Below are 14,749 nucleotides of genomic sequence, written 5' to 3' on the forward strand. Positions count from 1 at the left end.
TCCTTTTCATAGCATCGCTTAGAATATTTTCATAACCATCATCTTTTAAGACCTTACACAGAAAGAAGACAGTATTGCAATGTAGTTGAGAGAGTGGACCCTGGAGTCAGACTGCACAGGGTTGAATTCTGGCCCAGTTATTTACTAGCGGTACAATTTAAATTACCTCATTTGACCCAAGCCTCGGTTTTTTTGTTGTGTAAATAGAGAAGGTAATATAACTACCTCACTGGAAAGTTGTGAGGACTAAAGAAACTAAAGCAAGTCAAGCCTTAGCACAGTTTTTGGCACATGCTTAATAAATGATGACCATTGTATAAGTATTATTACAAGGCCCCTATTAAGAATACTTCCTGTGGGAATACTAAATAATGATTTTCTGTTTCTTTTGGTGAAACAAATTGGTCTTTTCTCCTCTTGGCACATGATGCAAATCATTTTAGCCAACTTTGCAAACTATTAATATGCTTTCACTTTTTACTAGATACTAATGTGAAAAAAATATATATCACAAAAGAATTCTTGTCTTAAACACTACCCTGTTAAAGACAATTTTAGGCTTAATCAGACTGGACGAAGAAGCTATGAAATGTCTTAACTACCTACCAAGACCTTAGCAACTCTGTAACGTTTAAATATGTTTCAAACGTGTGGCTTTTGTTATTAGTTTTTTGTTTAATGACATCACAAAATGTGAGCAGGATCCCACTTTAATCACCAGCTCAATATAATCTGGTGTTTTTCATGTTCCCTCTTGTTAAATGGGCTGGAGCTTTACGGGGTGTAGGGTAGCTTTTCTGTGTTCCAGAAATTGGTCTCAGGCTCCTCACTACTGACAGACTGCCAAAGTCCTTTGGAGAAACTTGGTGACACTCTATTTGTGAGTATCATTGGGTTAATTCAAAGCTGCTGAGCAAACTACAACTTATTGTGTGTGCCCCATGTGCTCTCTCACTTAATCCTTATAGTAGTCCTATGAAGTGTAGATGGTTTTACCCCTTTTCCAAAGGATGAGATTGAGGCTTGGAGAAATAAAATTATTTGATCAAGATCACACATAGGGTAAATAGCAGAAACAACATTAAAGCAAGGTGTATCTGCTCAAAAGCACATTCTCTTTTCACTACATTTCCTTGACTCTCAAAAGGAAGTAATAAATTACTCTTTATAGTTTGTGTACAGCTATATGTAAAGCTCCACCAAGACCCAGTCTGGACTATTTCCATGTGTATCAACAATTGGTCTATGACTTAGATCCTATGAATAATCAGCCAAAAAGTGCTCTTTATGAAACCAGTTACATTCAAGGGCCTATTCTGATTTTTTTGACAGCTAAAAAACCTGGTTAGATTTCTCAAAGTGGGGGTCATGGGGAAGGCAGATTTTCCTTTCTTTCCTTCTCTACCTCATATAGAGCTTAAGTTTTGTTATTTTTATTTTATTTTATTTCCTCTTGTCGCCATACCTCTTTGGCAGGTGATTTTTTTTTTTTCCTGATTGGCAATCAGAATATGTGCCAAATGGAAATTTGAGCCTCCTCAAGTTGTTTTTGTTTTTTTAAATTTTTGTTATTGTTTTGATTTGCCCTTGTATTGTTTACACTCCCTTTGTAAGGAAACTTTGTTCCTCTTTTTAAAAATTGGAACAGCTTTAATCCTAATCACCTCTGGATAAACAGGATTTTGTTACAGAACAGTGTGTGTTTGCCAGGGAAACCAAGTAATTGGGGATATAAAAATTTTCATTGCTGGAAATTGTCCTTTATGAACATGGAATTATATTGTCCAGGTACTACAATTAAGTGGGCAGGCACTATTTTATAACCTACCTTTTTTGTTTTTTAAATGAGCTTTGAAAAACTTCTAAACTAGGACCGTGTCTTAATCATCTTCCTATCTCTACTCCCTGGTACATAGTAGGTATTCTGTAAATGTTTATTGAATAAAGGGGTTGATTTTCTGTTGAGTAGGAAAAATGCCTTTTTTAATCACACTGTTTTGATTAGTGGTCAAGGATTCCAATACCAAATATGGATTACTCACTTTGGCACTTGAAGAGCATGGTAGCAGGACTCAATGCTTCTCTTGGTTCTGCCCCTAACTAAATATGTGACTTTGGGGAAAATTACTTAATTTCTCAGCACCTTAGTTTCTTTATCTATAAAAAGAGGCTCTATGACTAGATGATTTTTTTTTTTTTTGGTCACACCCACATCATGCAGAGGTTCCCAGGCCAGGGATTGAACCTCCACCACAGCAGTGACCCAAGCCAGAGCAGTGAGAACACCAGGTCCTTAACCTGCTAGGCCGCCAGGGAACTCCCTGTGACTAGATGATCTTGAAGGTGGCTTTCAATACAAAGTGGTATCATCTGTGACCACTGCATTTAAAAAATTTTAGGAATGGGGGAGTTCCCGTTGTGGCGCAGTGGTTAACGAATCGACTAGGAACCATGAGGTTGCGGGTTCGGTCCCTGCCCTTGCTCAGTGGGTTAAGGATCCGGCGTTGCCGTGAGCTGTGGTGTAGGTTGCAGACGCGGCTCGGATCCTGCGTTGCTGAGGCTCTGGCATAGGCTGGCGGCTACAGCTCTGATTAGACCCCTAGCCTGGGAACCTCCATATGCCGCGGGAGCGGCCCAAAGAAATAGCAAAAAGACAAAAAAAAAAAAAAAAAAGTTAGGAATGGCATATTAATCACTTAAAAGCTTCTTGCTACATAAGCCTGAAATGTAGCCTGACAGCTGTAAAGGCCTATGCTTTGAAGCAGATATTAAACTGTTCCTATTTGAAAAAAAATATAAAGGGTGTGAAAATAATTGGTAAAAAGTTACTTTTAAAAGTTATTATGTATAGAGTAGTCTGTGTTTAAGAATAGTTTTATTCCAGTAAAAAAATGAGCTGCTCTGGAGTTCCTTGGTGGCCTAGCAGTTAAGAATTCAGCATTCTCACTGTTGTAGCTTGGGTTCATTCCCAGGCCCAGGAACTTCTTCAGGCCATGAGTGCGACCAAAAAAAAGGATTCTCTCTCTTCAAAAGCAATGGAAATGTCCTTTGCATATGAAACTTTTCATCCATAGTATAAATCAAAGTACAAATTAAGACAACAATAAATATACTTTTGCTTGTCAAATTTGTAAACATTAAAAAATAACAGTTTTGGCAAGAGTGTTAAAAAGCAGGCAGTAGGAGAATAAATTGATAGAACTGTTCTGGAGGACAATTTGAGAGTTTCTCAAAATATGGAAAGGTGTATACTTCTAACCTATAATCCATTTCTAGAGAAATTTATCTTAAATTATATGGGCTTGTGGAAGTTCCCATTGTGGCTCAGCGGTAATGAGCTTGACTAGTATCCATGAGGATGCAGGTTTGATCCTTGGCCTTGCTCAGTGGGTTAAGGATCTGGCATTGCCATGAGCCGTGGTGTGCTGTGAGCAGGATGCAGACGTGGCTTGGATCCTATGTTGCTGTGGCTGTGGTGTAGGCCAGCAGCTGTAGTTCCTGTTTGACCCCTAGCCTGAAAACTTGCATATGCTGCGAATGCAGCCCTAAGAAGACATATAGTGTATAGAAATATTTCCTTTCTCATCTCCACTATTTAATGCTTCCTTGCTTTTATCTCTAAACAGGTCTCCAGGAAAGGTTGGGACTTCAACATTAAAGGTAAGTTGTGCTTTCTGAGAGTTAGAAGTATGTTTCTACAAATCATATATACTTTTCATTCATTTTTCTCTTTTATGTAATTCTTTGTTTTCTGTTTTTGCTTTCTAATACTCATTTTTTATTAAGTAATATTATCATCGTATTTTACCTAGATGTGATTAGGTACTGTAGAAATACCTACTTAAATATTGTAAGCAAGGGACTATAAGTATTTTTTAAATTTCTGCTAATTTTTATTTGGTTTATAATTTTTAGAATGAAAGAACACTAAAATACTTGTGTGTGTTTTAATTGAAAAAGTAATACTTGTATGACAAAAATGTGGAGTAACTAACACTTGTATACTTCTTACAGGCACGTGTATTGGTATAATCGTATATAAAAATGATTCGTAGCCATATATCCAAGCAAAGGAGTTTGATATTGAGACGTTATGCCAATGAGAACCATTGAAAATACGAGAATATTACCAAATAGAACTATTTACATCAACTAGAATACATACTATGTGTATGTTTGTGTATGGTTGCGTTTGCATGTATGTCTGTACATATGTATGTATAATCTCAAACATGCTGAATTTTTTTGTTCCACTGTCCCTTTATACACATTGGATATTGATCTCCTTGATAAATTGTGGTATATTCATATGGAATATCTGCACCAGTAGCTGTGAATTAATTAGTTATGCACAATAACATGGATTGAATTTCAACATCATAGTGTTGAATGGGGGAAGAAAAACAAGTCACAGAAAAATACATGCAGTTTGATTCCACTTCTATTAAGTCCAAAAGCATGCAAAATTAAATATATTATTTAGAAATACAAGCATAGTAAAACCGTAAAGACAGCAAGGGAATGATAAACACAAAGTTTAGGGTATTAGTCATCTCTGAGGGGGAAAGAATATAATGGAGATGGAGAAGGATGTACAAGAGACTTGAAAGCTAATGGTAATACTGTTCTTTTTCTTAAACTGAGTACATAAGAAAGGTTATGTCATAATTCCTTATTCCTTTTTTTTTTTTTTGGCCATGCCCACAGCATGCCGAAGTTCCCGGGATAGGGACCGAACCCATGCCACAGTAGCAACCCAAGCCACAATAGTGACAACACCAGATCCTTAACCCACTGAGCCAGCAGGGAATTCTATTCCTTTTAGGAGTTCCTTAGTGGCCCCGTGGGTCAAGGACTTGGCATTGTCACTGCTGTGACTCGGATTGCTGCTGTGGCACAGGTTTGATCCCTGGCCTGAGAACTTCTACATGCCACAGGCACAGGCAAAAAAAAAAAAAAAAAAAAAATTATGGTTAAATTTTGCTCAGTGCAAAAAAGATGGTTGAACATGTAGCTTCTGGAGTTCCCATCGTGGCTCAGTGGTTAACAAATCCAACTAGGAACCATGAGGTTTCGGGTTTGATCCCTCACCTCGCTCAGTGGGTTAAGGATCTGGCGTTGCTGTGAGCTGTGGTGTAGGTCGCAGATGCAGCTCAGATCTGGCGTTGCTGTGGCTCTGGCATAGGCCGGTGGCTACGGCTCCGATTAGACCCCCTAGCCTGGGAACCTCCATATGCCGAAGGTGCAGCCCTAGAAAAAGACAAAAAAAAAAAAAAAAGAAAGAAAATGTAGCTTCTATCCTATTCCTCACCCTCCACCTCCCAATCCCCCTTTTAAAAACCACTTAGCTCTAAAATAATCTTAGGCTATAATGAATAGGTTTGGGGAATTTATTTTATCTCAGTAATTATAGATTATCTTTAACTTGAATAAAATTAGATAGAAAATGTACAGATTTAGTAAATAAATATGAAGTTGGGTATTGTTCTTTTTTACTTTTTTATTTTGAAATAATTATAGAGTCACAGGAAGCTGCAAAGATAGTACAGAGAAATCCTGTTATCCTTCACCCATTTTCCCCAGTGGTTATGTTTTAATTATAGTACAATATCAAAACCAGGAATTTGACATGGTACAATGTGAGTATATAGTTCTGTATCCTTTTATTACATATATTTGTGTAACATCACCACAGTCAAGATACAGATCTATTTTATCACCAGAGATCTCCCCTTATAAAGATCACACCCACCACCTTCCCCACATCATCCCTAACCCCAGGCAGCCACTAATCTCTTTTCTGTCTCTATAATTTTGTCATTTGAGAATGTCCTATAAATGGAATCATGTAGTGTATGACCTTTTGAGATTGGCCCAAATGATTGAGATCCATCCAAGTTGTTGCATGTATCAATGGCTTATTCCTTTTTGTTGTTAAGTACTATTCTGTAATATGAATGCACGTGGATAATTGAGTCCTTATGTATAACAGCATTATTTATTGATATCTTAAGCAATCCAAAGAAAAGTTTGCTGTAGTCCCAATTTTTGATGACTTTACAGTCTCACAGAGTAGACATATATATAAGAAGGGGTGATATATGAGGTATTGATATTTGTAGACTAGAATAGACCTTAAAGTACTACAAGGAGTTTGGAGGAGGAAGAGAGAATAGAGCAATCATCAGAGCACTGTTATCTGAAATAGCAGAGAAAAGTTTTGGGGAGGAGGTAGAACTTGTGCTAGGCTTTGAAAATTGGCAGAGATTTGCATAGGTAGATAGAGAAAAATGGGGAGAGTGTTGTATGTTAGGCAGTAGTATGAACTAATTAATATGCAGAGGCAGAGAATTTGCTGGGAGCGTTGAAAGGCTGGGGTGACCAATGTAAACATTTCACTGGGTAGAATGATGGAAAAGTAAATTGGGGCCGGATTTCCTTGAGCCTTGAATGTCAGGTTAAGAAATCTAGGCTTTAAAATTTTAAAGCAAGATATTTAAAGTCAATTTTTCTATGTCTCACAAGGTTTTTTGCTGGGGAAATAACAGATAAGTGGTAAAAGGATGGAAGAAAGTTTGGAGGAAAGAGACTAGTAAGTGCGGAGATTAAGAGGTAGGTAGGAGTTCCCATCGTGGTTTAGCCAAAACAGTCTGACTAGCATCCATGAGGACGCAGGTTCAATCCCTGGCCTCACTTAGTGGGTTAAGAATCCCGCATTGCTGTGAGCTGTGGTGTAGGTTGCAGACGAGGCTCGAATCTGACATTGCTGTGGCTGTGGTGTAGGCCGGCAGCTACAGCTCTGATTGGACCCCTAGCCTGGGAACCTCCATGTGCTGCAGGTGTGGCCCTTAAAAAAAAAAAAAAAAAAAGAGGCAGTTAGAATGTCAAGACATAAGACTCCAGCAGAGGGATGGTGTTGATAGGAATGGGTGGATGGATATGAAAACGATTTAAATGCTGTTTCCTGTTTTCTTTTTTCCCTCTCCTCAGCAAAAAAAGAGTGGAGGTCATATCTCTAAAACAATTTTTAAAATTTCACTTCAGTCACAATAGCTTCCCCTTCCTCATTACTAAAAACTAGAAGTGACCTAAATTTTTTTAGTAACCAACATTTTTAGCTTAATGTTCTTTAGTAGATAATAATGAAGATTTTGTTGAGTGTAGATCACTTTTGTACAAATGATATGTGAAACTAGGTCTTTTGTTGGATGTGCTTATTACAGTTAAAAAGCTCAAATCTTAAAACTGAATACAATGAGGAGGGTATAAACAGCTCTCTAATATCCAATGCAGATGGAGAGAAACAGTGGTGTGAGTTGCTAGAAATTGAATGATCTTCCAAAGCTTTTAAGAAAGTCTGTTTCTGAGGTGATGGTAGGAAATGCCTGGTGGTGGGAAGCTGGGATTTAGTAGGTACTGTGCTTTAGTAATGGGGCAGCCCATCTCCAGAAGAAAGTAACAATTGAGGACTTTCTTAATTGTTGTGTCAGGTTTAGCTAAGTTGGTGTTGGTTGTCTGCAGGCATATGCTTGGCTTCCATTGCTTTGTCCTCAAAGCCTGATCGAGGTGCTAGGGGAAGGATCTAGACCTTAGACATCGCCAAGGAGAGTCTCAGAGATGACTGTATATACTAAATCAGGTTTTACCTTCTGATTAATGTCTCTAGAGATCAGATCAAAGTCCGAGAGAGTTTTGTTAAAGCTAATCACTGCTTGGCAGTTTTGGTCTGTGATGTTTGTAATTATTTAATTAAACAAATTAGGAGTTCCTGTTGAGGCTCAGCAGTAATGAATCCACCTAGTATCCACGAGGATATGGGCTTGATCTCTGGCCTTGCTCAGTGGGTTAAGGATCCGGCGTTGCCATGAGCTGTGGTGTAGGTCACAGATACAGCTCAGATCCTATATTGCTGTGGCTGTGGTGTAGGCTGGCAGCGGCAGCTCCAATTCACTCCCTAGCCTGGAAACTTCTGTATGTCGCATGTGTCCCTAAAAAGCAAAATAAAACAACTGAGGTAAAAGAATTATTAGTATATATTTTTGCTTAGGTTAACTTAGGGAAAATACCCATGGAATTAGTTGTACGATGCTTCTGATTTCCTTACTACTGAACAGTTAGTAGAGGGTAATTGGGTATACATAATTTGTAGGACAGTTGAAGGTGTTTCTATAATATGTATTAACTGATCTTAATGATCATCAGTGCTTTCAAGAATTCTTTCTCATCTTGTCAAGATTAACTTACTAATTGGTTTCCACTGGGGATGTGTGTGTGTGTATTTTTAGGGCTGCACCCGAGGCATGTGGAGGTTCCCAGGCTAGAGATCAAATTGTAGCAGTAGACGACGGCGGCCTACGCGCAGCAACTTGGGATCCGAGCCCCATCTGCGGCCTACACCACAGTTCATGGCAATGCTGGATCCATAACCCACTGAGCAAGGCCAGGGATCGAATCCGAGTCCTCATGGATACTAGTTGGGTTCGTTACTGTTGAGCCACAACGGGAACTCCTGTTTTTGGTTGGTTTCTTTTTAGTTTAAAACCAGGATTCAGTTAAAGGTCATATAAACTTAAGGTCTGTGTGTTAACTGAAGGAAACTGTGAGCATGGTTTATTTAGCATTCATTCAGCAAATGATTACTTTTTCCAGGTACTGTTTTAGGTACTAGGTAAGTAGTAGTAGAAAGAACAAACAAGGTCTCTGCTCTCACAGAGCCTCCGTTCTAGTGGGGAAGGAAAGAGACAAAAATAAGCAGATAAATCAGGTCATTTCGGATGGTAAGTGCAATGAAGAAAAATTGGATAATGTGATAGAAAGGTGAGGGAATAAGGCTATTTTAAGGTGGTCAGCGAAGGGTTTTCTGATAACTCTTGAGCTATGACCCTACGGTTGGTAAGGAACCATCCAGTTGGCCAGAGTGTCATGGTGGGGTTGTGGTGGGAGAGGGAGGTGAGAAATGCAGAAGATGTCAAAGATGTAGGCAGGAGTTACATCACATTAGGCTCGCATGGGCTATGGTAGAGTTTGGATTTTCCCTAACACTTCAACACTTCAAATTCCATGAAACAACATTTCTCTAGAAGAATCTATGTATAAGATGGGAGGTATTTCCCAAACGCTGGGAGGAATTCAGTGAAATAACTTTTCAGCTTGAAGATATTGGAAGTCCAACGCAAATTTCTGTAACACATTAAATCTTTAGCATTATAATAATCTCTGCAGTGGTGAGATTGTTGGAGCCTATCCTGATACTTGTATGATTGCTACCTTAATACTTACATATAGCCTTATGTAGCTTAGGTCACTTGTCTGTCAAAAATGGTTATAGTGACTTTCTGACAAGCTCTGTGATACATACCAAGAATTATGAAAAGTTTTTTTCTCAGTATCAGTAGTAGCTTTCAAATTGCTGTACTTCTATAAATGTAAAGAAAACTTAAGATGGAAAGAATATCATGTTAAGATTTGCAAATGTATGATTGTCTTATTTTACCAGAACTTTTTCCAGCAGAAATGCAGTATCCATTTCTACCTTCTCTAGCCTCCCAAATATATATATATATGTACGTATGTGTATATGAATGTATACGTAGATATATATGTATTTTTGGTGGGTTTAATTGTTTTCATCTGTTACTGTTTTGGAGGCTTCATTTAATTTCCAGTTAAATCTTGATTCCTTTTATCTAAAGCATATAGGGTTTTATAGAAAGCGATTCTTTGAATATGGTTTTCCATGTTATGTACTTTGGTATTTATTCATATTTATGGAGCAGTGCTTTGGGAAAAATAACAATTTTGATTCAAGCTTTTGCTTAAATCCTTAATCTTCTTAAGCTGCAAAGGTACTTAATACTTCTTATCTTCCTGTACAGTTTTTTTAAAGTTAAAAAGCTTGGTACATTTAGAGGAAGATATCCTATTGCGGTAGAAAAATAGAAAGTTGCTGACTAGTAACCTTATGCAAATTACATTGTCCCAATTGGCATAAAATCACTGGGCATTTATCAGTATACAAACATCTAAGACCTTTATGGGCCTTTGATTTATTAATGCTATAATTTCTAATTTGAACTCATTTTAATAGGGTTTTAAAGAAAAAGATGTCATCATTTGGTCTCTTTCTGTTTTTAAAATAGGAGACAGAAAACACTGCATACAAAGTTGGAAATGAGTCCCCTGTACAAGAATTGAAGCAAGACGTGTCTAAAAAGGTTGGTAAAATAAAATGTCAATATTAGTTTATCAGGTGTCATATTTATATGGTATATTTAAAGTGGAAAAATTTTTATATTCTTTTAGGATAGTGCCCTGTATGTGCTGGATGCTTGGTAAATATTCCTTGAATTTATTGGATTTGTGATTGAAGATGCATTAGGCTTTTTAGAAACCATTTTGTAATTGAAGAAATAGGTAATTTATCCTTGAAACAGTGTTCTGAAAAACGTTTTGTAATGTGTTTTTATTTTTTATGCTTATATTTTTTTAGAGTAAGCTGTAGCTACTCTTGAGGTTAGTACCAAGAGTTAAAGGTGTTGAAAAGCTCAGTGCAGCAAATTCTGATTTCTTGAGGAGTTAGAGGTTACAAGAAGACATTACTCTGCTAGTGCTTTTGATACCTTTGGGGAACTGATAGGAAGTTTCAGGGTTTGCCTTACTAGAAGAGACAGAGCATAAAATAAAAAATTTGACAATGTGTAGTTCACAGTTTCAGGGTAAAACCCAAGGAGAAAGAATGGTATGTATTCATTCATTTATAACAATTTTGAGTGTTTTCTGTGCCCCAGGCACTATTCTAGCCAGTGGATTTCCAGACACCAGTGAGATGACACATTCTCTATCTCAGAGTTTCAAAACAGCAACACTTTGGGCTGAGGAATTCTTTGTTGTAGAGGGAAGGGGAGACTATTCTGTACATTGTAGAATGTTTAGCAGCATTCCTGGGTTCTACTCACTATATGTCAGTAGATTCCCCACCCCTACCCTCAACCCCTACACCATCTTGACAACCAAATATCTGGGGGAGGGGTACTGGGCAATATCACCCCTAATGGAGATTCATCATTATGCCCTTAAGGAATTTAGAATTCTTTTTTCTGCTTTTTAGGGCCACACCCATGGCATATGGAAGTTCCCAGGCTAGGGGTTGAATCAGAGCTACAGCTGCCAGCCTATGATACAGCAACGCAGGATCCGAGCTGCATCTGCAACCTACACCACAGCTCAGGGCAACACTGGATCCCTGACCCACTGAGCAAGGCCAGGGATTGAATCCACATCCTCATGGATACTAGTTGGATTCATTTCTGCTGCACCACAGTGGGAACTCAGGAATTTACTTTTTTTTTTTTTTTTTTTTGTCTTTTTGCTATTTCTTGGGCCGCTTCCGCCGCATATGGAGGTTCCCAGGCTAGGGGTCCAATCAGAGCTGTAGCCACTGGCCTACGCCAGAGCCACAGCAACGCAGGATCCGAGCCGCGTCTGCAACCTACACCACAGCTCATGGCAATGCCAGATCGTTAACCCACTGAGCAAGGGCAGGGACCGAACCCGAAACCTCATGGTTCCTAGTCGGATTCGTTAACCACTGCGCCACAACGGGAACTCCAGGAATTTACAAATTTAACGGACTACATATTTTAATATTGATCATACTTTTGCCTTTAAAAATAAAAATTTCTTTTTGGGAGAAATGGTATTATGTATCAGCATGAATAAGATAGCAAGAGTGGTATCATTTTTTAAAATTAGAAATTGCTCACAATTCTACACTAATAAATAACTGTCTTGATTTTTTTTGGCATTCCCTTCTGGCTCGCATTCATTTGCATAGGTTGTTGGGGTTTTTTGCCTAATTGTAGTATAGATAGAATTTTGTGGTTGGTGGTGTTTTCTTTTTCTTTTATTTATTGGTGGTGGGGCTTTTTTTCCTTTTTTCTTTTTTAAGGCTAAACCCATGGCATGTGGAGGTTACCAGGCTAGGGGTCGAATCGGGGGCTATAGCTGCCGGCCTACACCACAGCCACAGCAACGCCAGATCTGAGCCACGTCTGTGACCTACACCACAGCTCATGGCAACGCCGGATCCTTAACCCACTGAGTGAGGCCAGGGATCAAACCTGCATCCTCATGGATCCTAGTCAGATTCGTTTCCGCTGCGCCATGACAGGAACTCCCAGTGGCGGTTTTTTTGATAGAATTTTATATTCTGGAGTTTGCGCTGTGGATCCAGTGTTGCTGTAGCTGTGGTATAGGTCATAGCTGTGGCTTGGATTTGATCTCTAGCCAGGGAACTTCCATATGCCATGGGTGTGGCTGAAAAAAAAAAGATTTTATATTTTACCTTTTACTCTTAATATTTTTAGATTTCCTTTGTATTTCTACATGATTTCAGTACCCAGTTTTCATTTGATCTATCAGCTTCCATCAAGCAAATGGATTATAATGTATCTAGCCATTTTTATTGTTGAAAACCTGAAATGTTTCTGTTTTCCCACTAGAACTTATCTTTCCTGTTTTAAGAATTTTTTCTTAGGATAAATTACAAATGGGTAACTATAGTTAGTAGCCCCACCAAAAAAAGTGATTTTTAAGGAGAGTTTAGAAGCTGAAAAAATAGTGAGTAAACCCTGTGGGGCAATAGAGTGAATCTTAAGAATCTAGGTATTACTTTTTAAGTTCTAGCCTTTTCAGTTGAATTAAGTATCCAGCATTAATGATAAGGCTATGGATATGTACCCTGGACCAGGACACAATCCTATTCCCAGTAGTTTAAATTTTAGTAGAGGAAATTGGATAAACACAAAACTGAATGCAATAAATGTTCAAATAAACTTGCAGACTATTATAAGAACACAAAGGGAGACTTTCTGCTTGAGGATAGGAATGGGGAAGGAGGAAGTAGCATCGGAACTGGTTGTTGATGAATAAGATTTGGGCAGGCAGAGACGAAGAGGAAAGGCATAACCAAAGGCGTGGAGATGAGGAATGTGCAGAATGTTTAACGATGAGTCTAGAGACCAAAGTTAGGGCTAGATTACAGGAATGCTTCTTATGTCATACTAAAACATCTGGTTTTTATTTTACAGTCGCTGGAAAACGTTTTTTGAAGCAGGGAGGTGATAGGAAACAAACAGTTGCTTTAGCATGATCATTTCTGCATTGGTCTTGATTCTCACTGTTCTCTTGGTCTTTCACCATTTGCTACTTCCTGAAACCCAGAAAAGAAAAGAAAAATACAGGGCTAGGCACTGTAAATAGGTGCTATGGGGGCATATCAAGAGGTAGAAAACGTGAGCCTTGTTTTCCAGGTGTGGAGAAAATATTTATACAGAGCTAGCCTGCATACTACCTTGTATTTATATTCTAGTTAATATTTTAATGAACAGTAAGAGTGATAGGGGCTCAGAAAAGGAAGAGATTGTTCTCAGGTAAGGGATAGGGAAGGCTTCAGATTTTCAACCTCATTTTAACCCCTCTGATGGCATAGGCCTTTTCACTATGTATAGTGATTGTTTCAAACCTTTGCATTCACCTCAGGTACACTGTGCCCATTTGCATCTGCTCACTTTCAGCAGATAACCTTGCTTGCCATTGCCTGTAGACATTAGAGGCTAAGAAGCTTGAATTTAGTCCTTTCCACATCTCTCACTTCCCTCACCTGCAAACTTGCTTTTATCTTTTACTTATTTTTCATCTCATTCCTGAGGATTTAGTATTTTTTTTCCCTTTGACTTTTTAGTTTACGAGCTGTAGCACCTTGGGCAAATTTTTTTTTTTTTTTTTTTTTTTTTTTATGGCTGCACCCACAGTGTTAATGGAAGTTCCTGGGCGAAGGATTAAATTTGAGCTGCAGCTGTGACCTACTCCATAGGTCCTACACAAAGACCTACACATTTTTTTTTTTCTTTTTAGGGCTGCACCCATGGCATATGGAGGTTCCCAGGCTAGGGGTCGAATCAGAGCTATAGCCGCTGGCCTATACCACGGCCATAGCAATGCAGGATCTGAGCCCCGTCAGCGACCTACACCACAGCTCATGGCAATGCCAGATCCTTAACCCACTGAGCAAGGCCAGGGGTCGAACCTGCATCCTCTTATTTGAGTTCATTACCGCTGAGCCCCAATGGGAACTCTAACACCAGATCCTTTTAACCCACTGTGCTGGGCCAAACCCTTGCTTTGTCAGTGACCCAAACCACTGCAATCAGCTTCTTAACCCAGTATGCCACAGCAGGAACTTCAGAATTCTTGATGCCTTTACCTCACATTCTTGCTTTTGTAGAAGGGAGATAACCTAGTTACCTCACAAGGCCCGTGTAAAGATTAAATAGAAAATGTGTGTATTATGTCTAATGCACAGCAGACCCTAGTTCATTTCTTCTTCAGAACTTTGTCTTCTTCCTTGCCATTGGCTTCCTCTTCTCAGCTTATAAAAATGCTGGATCACTTTCTTATACATATAGCCATATATAGCCAAGTTTTTTGAGAACATAGACTGTGCTGACTGTCTCTTTGTCTTCACCTCTTATTCATTCATAAACCTCCTGTGACCTGTCTTCTGTTACTGCTAAAGTACTCAATGCTCAGTAACTACCTAATTGACAAATTAGGTGGACTCTAGTTGATATTTTTCTGACAAAAGTGAGGTAGATCTTGGGTAAAAATTTGAAGATTGAGAAAAACTGATATATGGAATACACTGGGAAAGCAGGGAAGACTGTTACTGAGAAGCGTAATATCCAGTTCA

At 38.6% G+C, this 14,749-nt stretch overlaps 1 protein-coding gene across 2 annotated transcripts in view; it reads left to right on the top strand.

Moving 5' to 3' along the window:
* The window catches only part of WDR44 (WD repeat domain 44), a 76,782-nt gene that overhangs the window by 19,866 nt on the left and 42,167 nt on the right, over positions 1 to 14,749 (top strand). For both annotated transcript variants that reach the window (XM_021080420.1, XM_021080421.1), the window contains 2 exons: positions 3,627 to 3,660; positions 10,140 to 10,214. In XM_021080420.1, the coding sequence (XP_020936079.1) occupies positions 3,627 to 3,660; positions 10,140 to 10,214 (109 nt within the window). The remainder of the gene's footprint in view (positions 1 to 3,626; positions 3,661 to 10,139; positions 10,215 to 14,749) is intronic.

Source organism: Sus scrofa, chromosome X, assembly GCF_000003025.6.
Source record: "Sus scrofa isolate TJ Tabasco breed Duroc chromosome X, Sscrofa11.1, whole genome shotgun sequence".
Lineage (NCBI taxonomy): Eukaryota > Metazoa > Chordata > Mammalia > Artiodactyla > Suidae > Sus > Sus scrofa.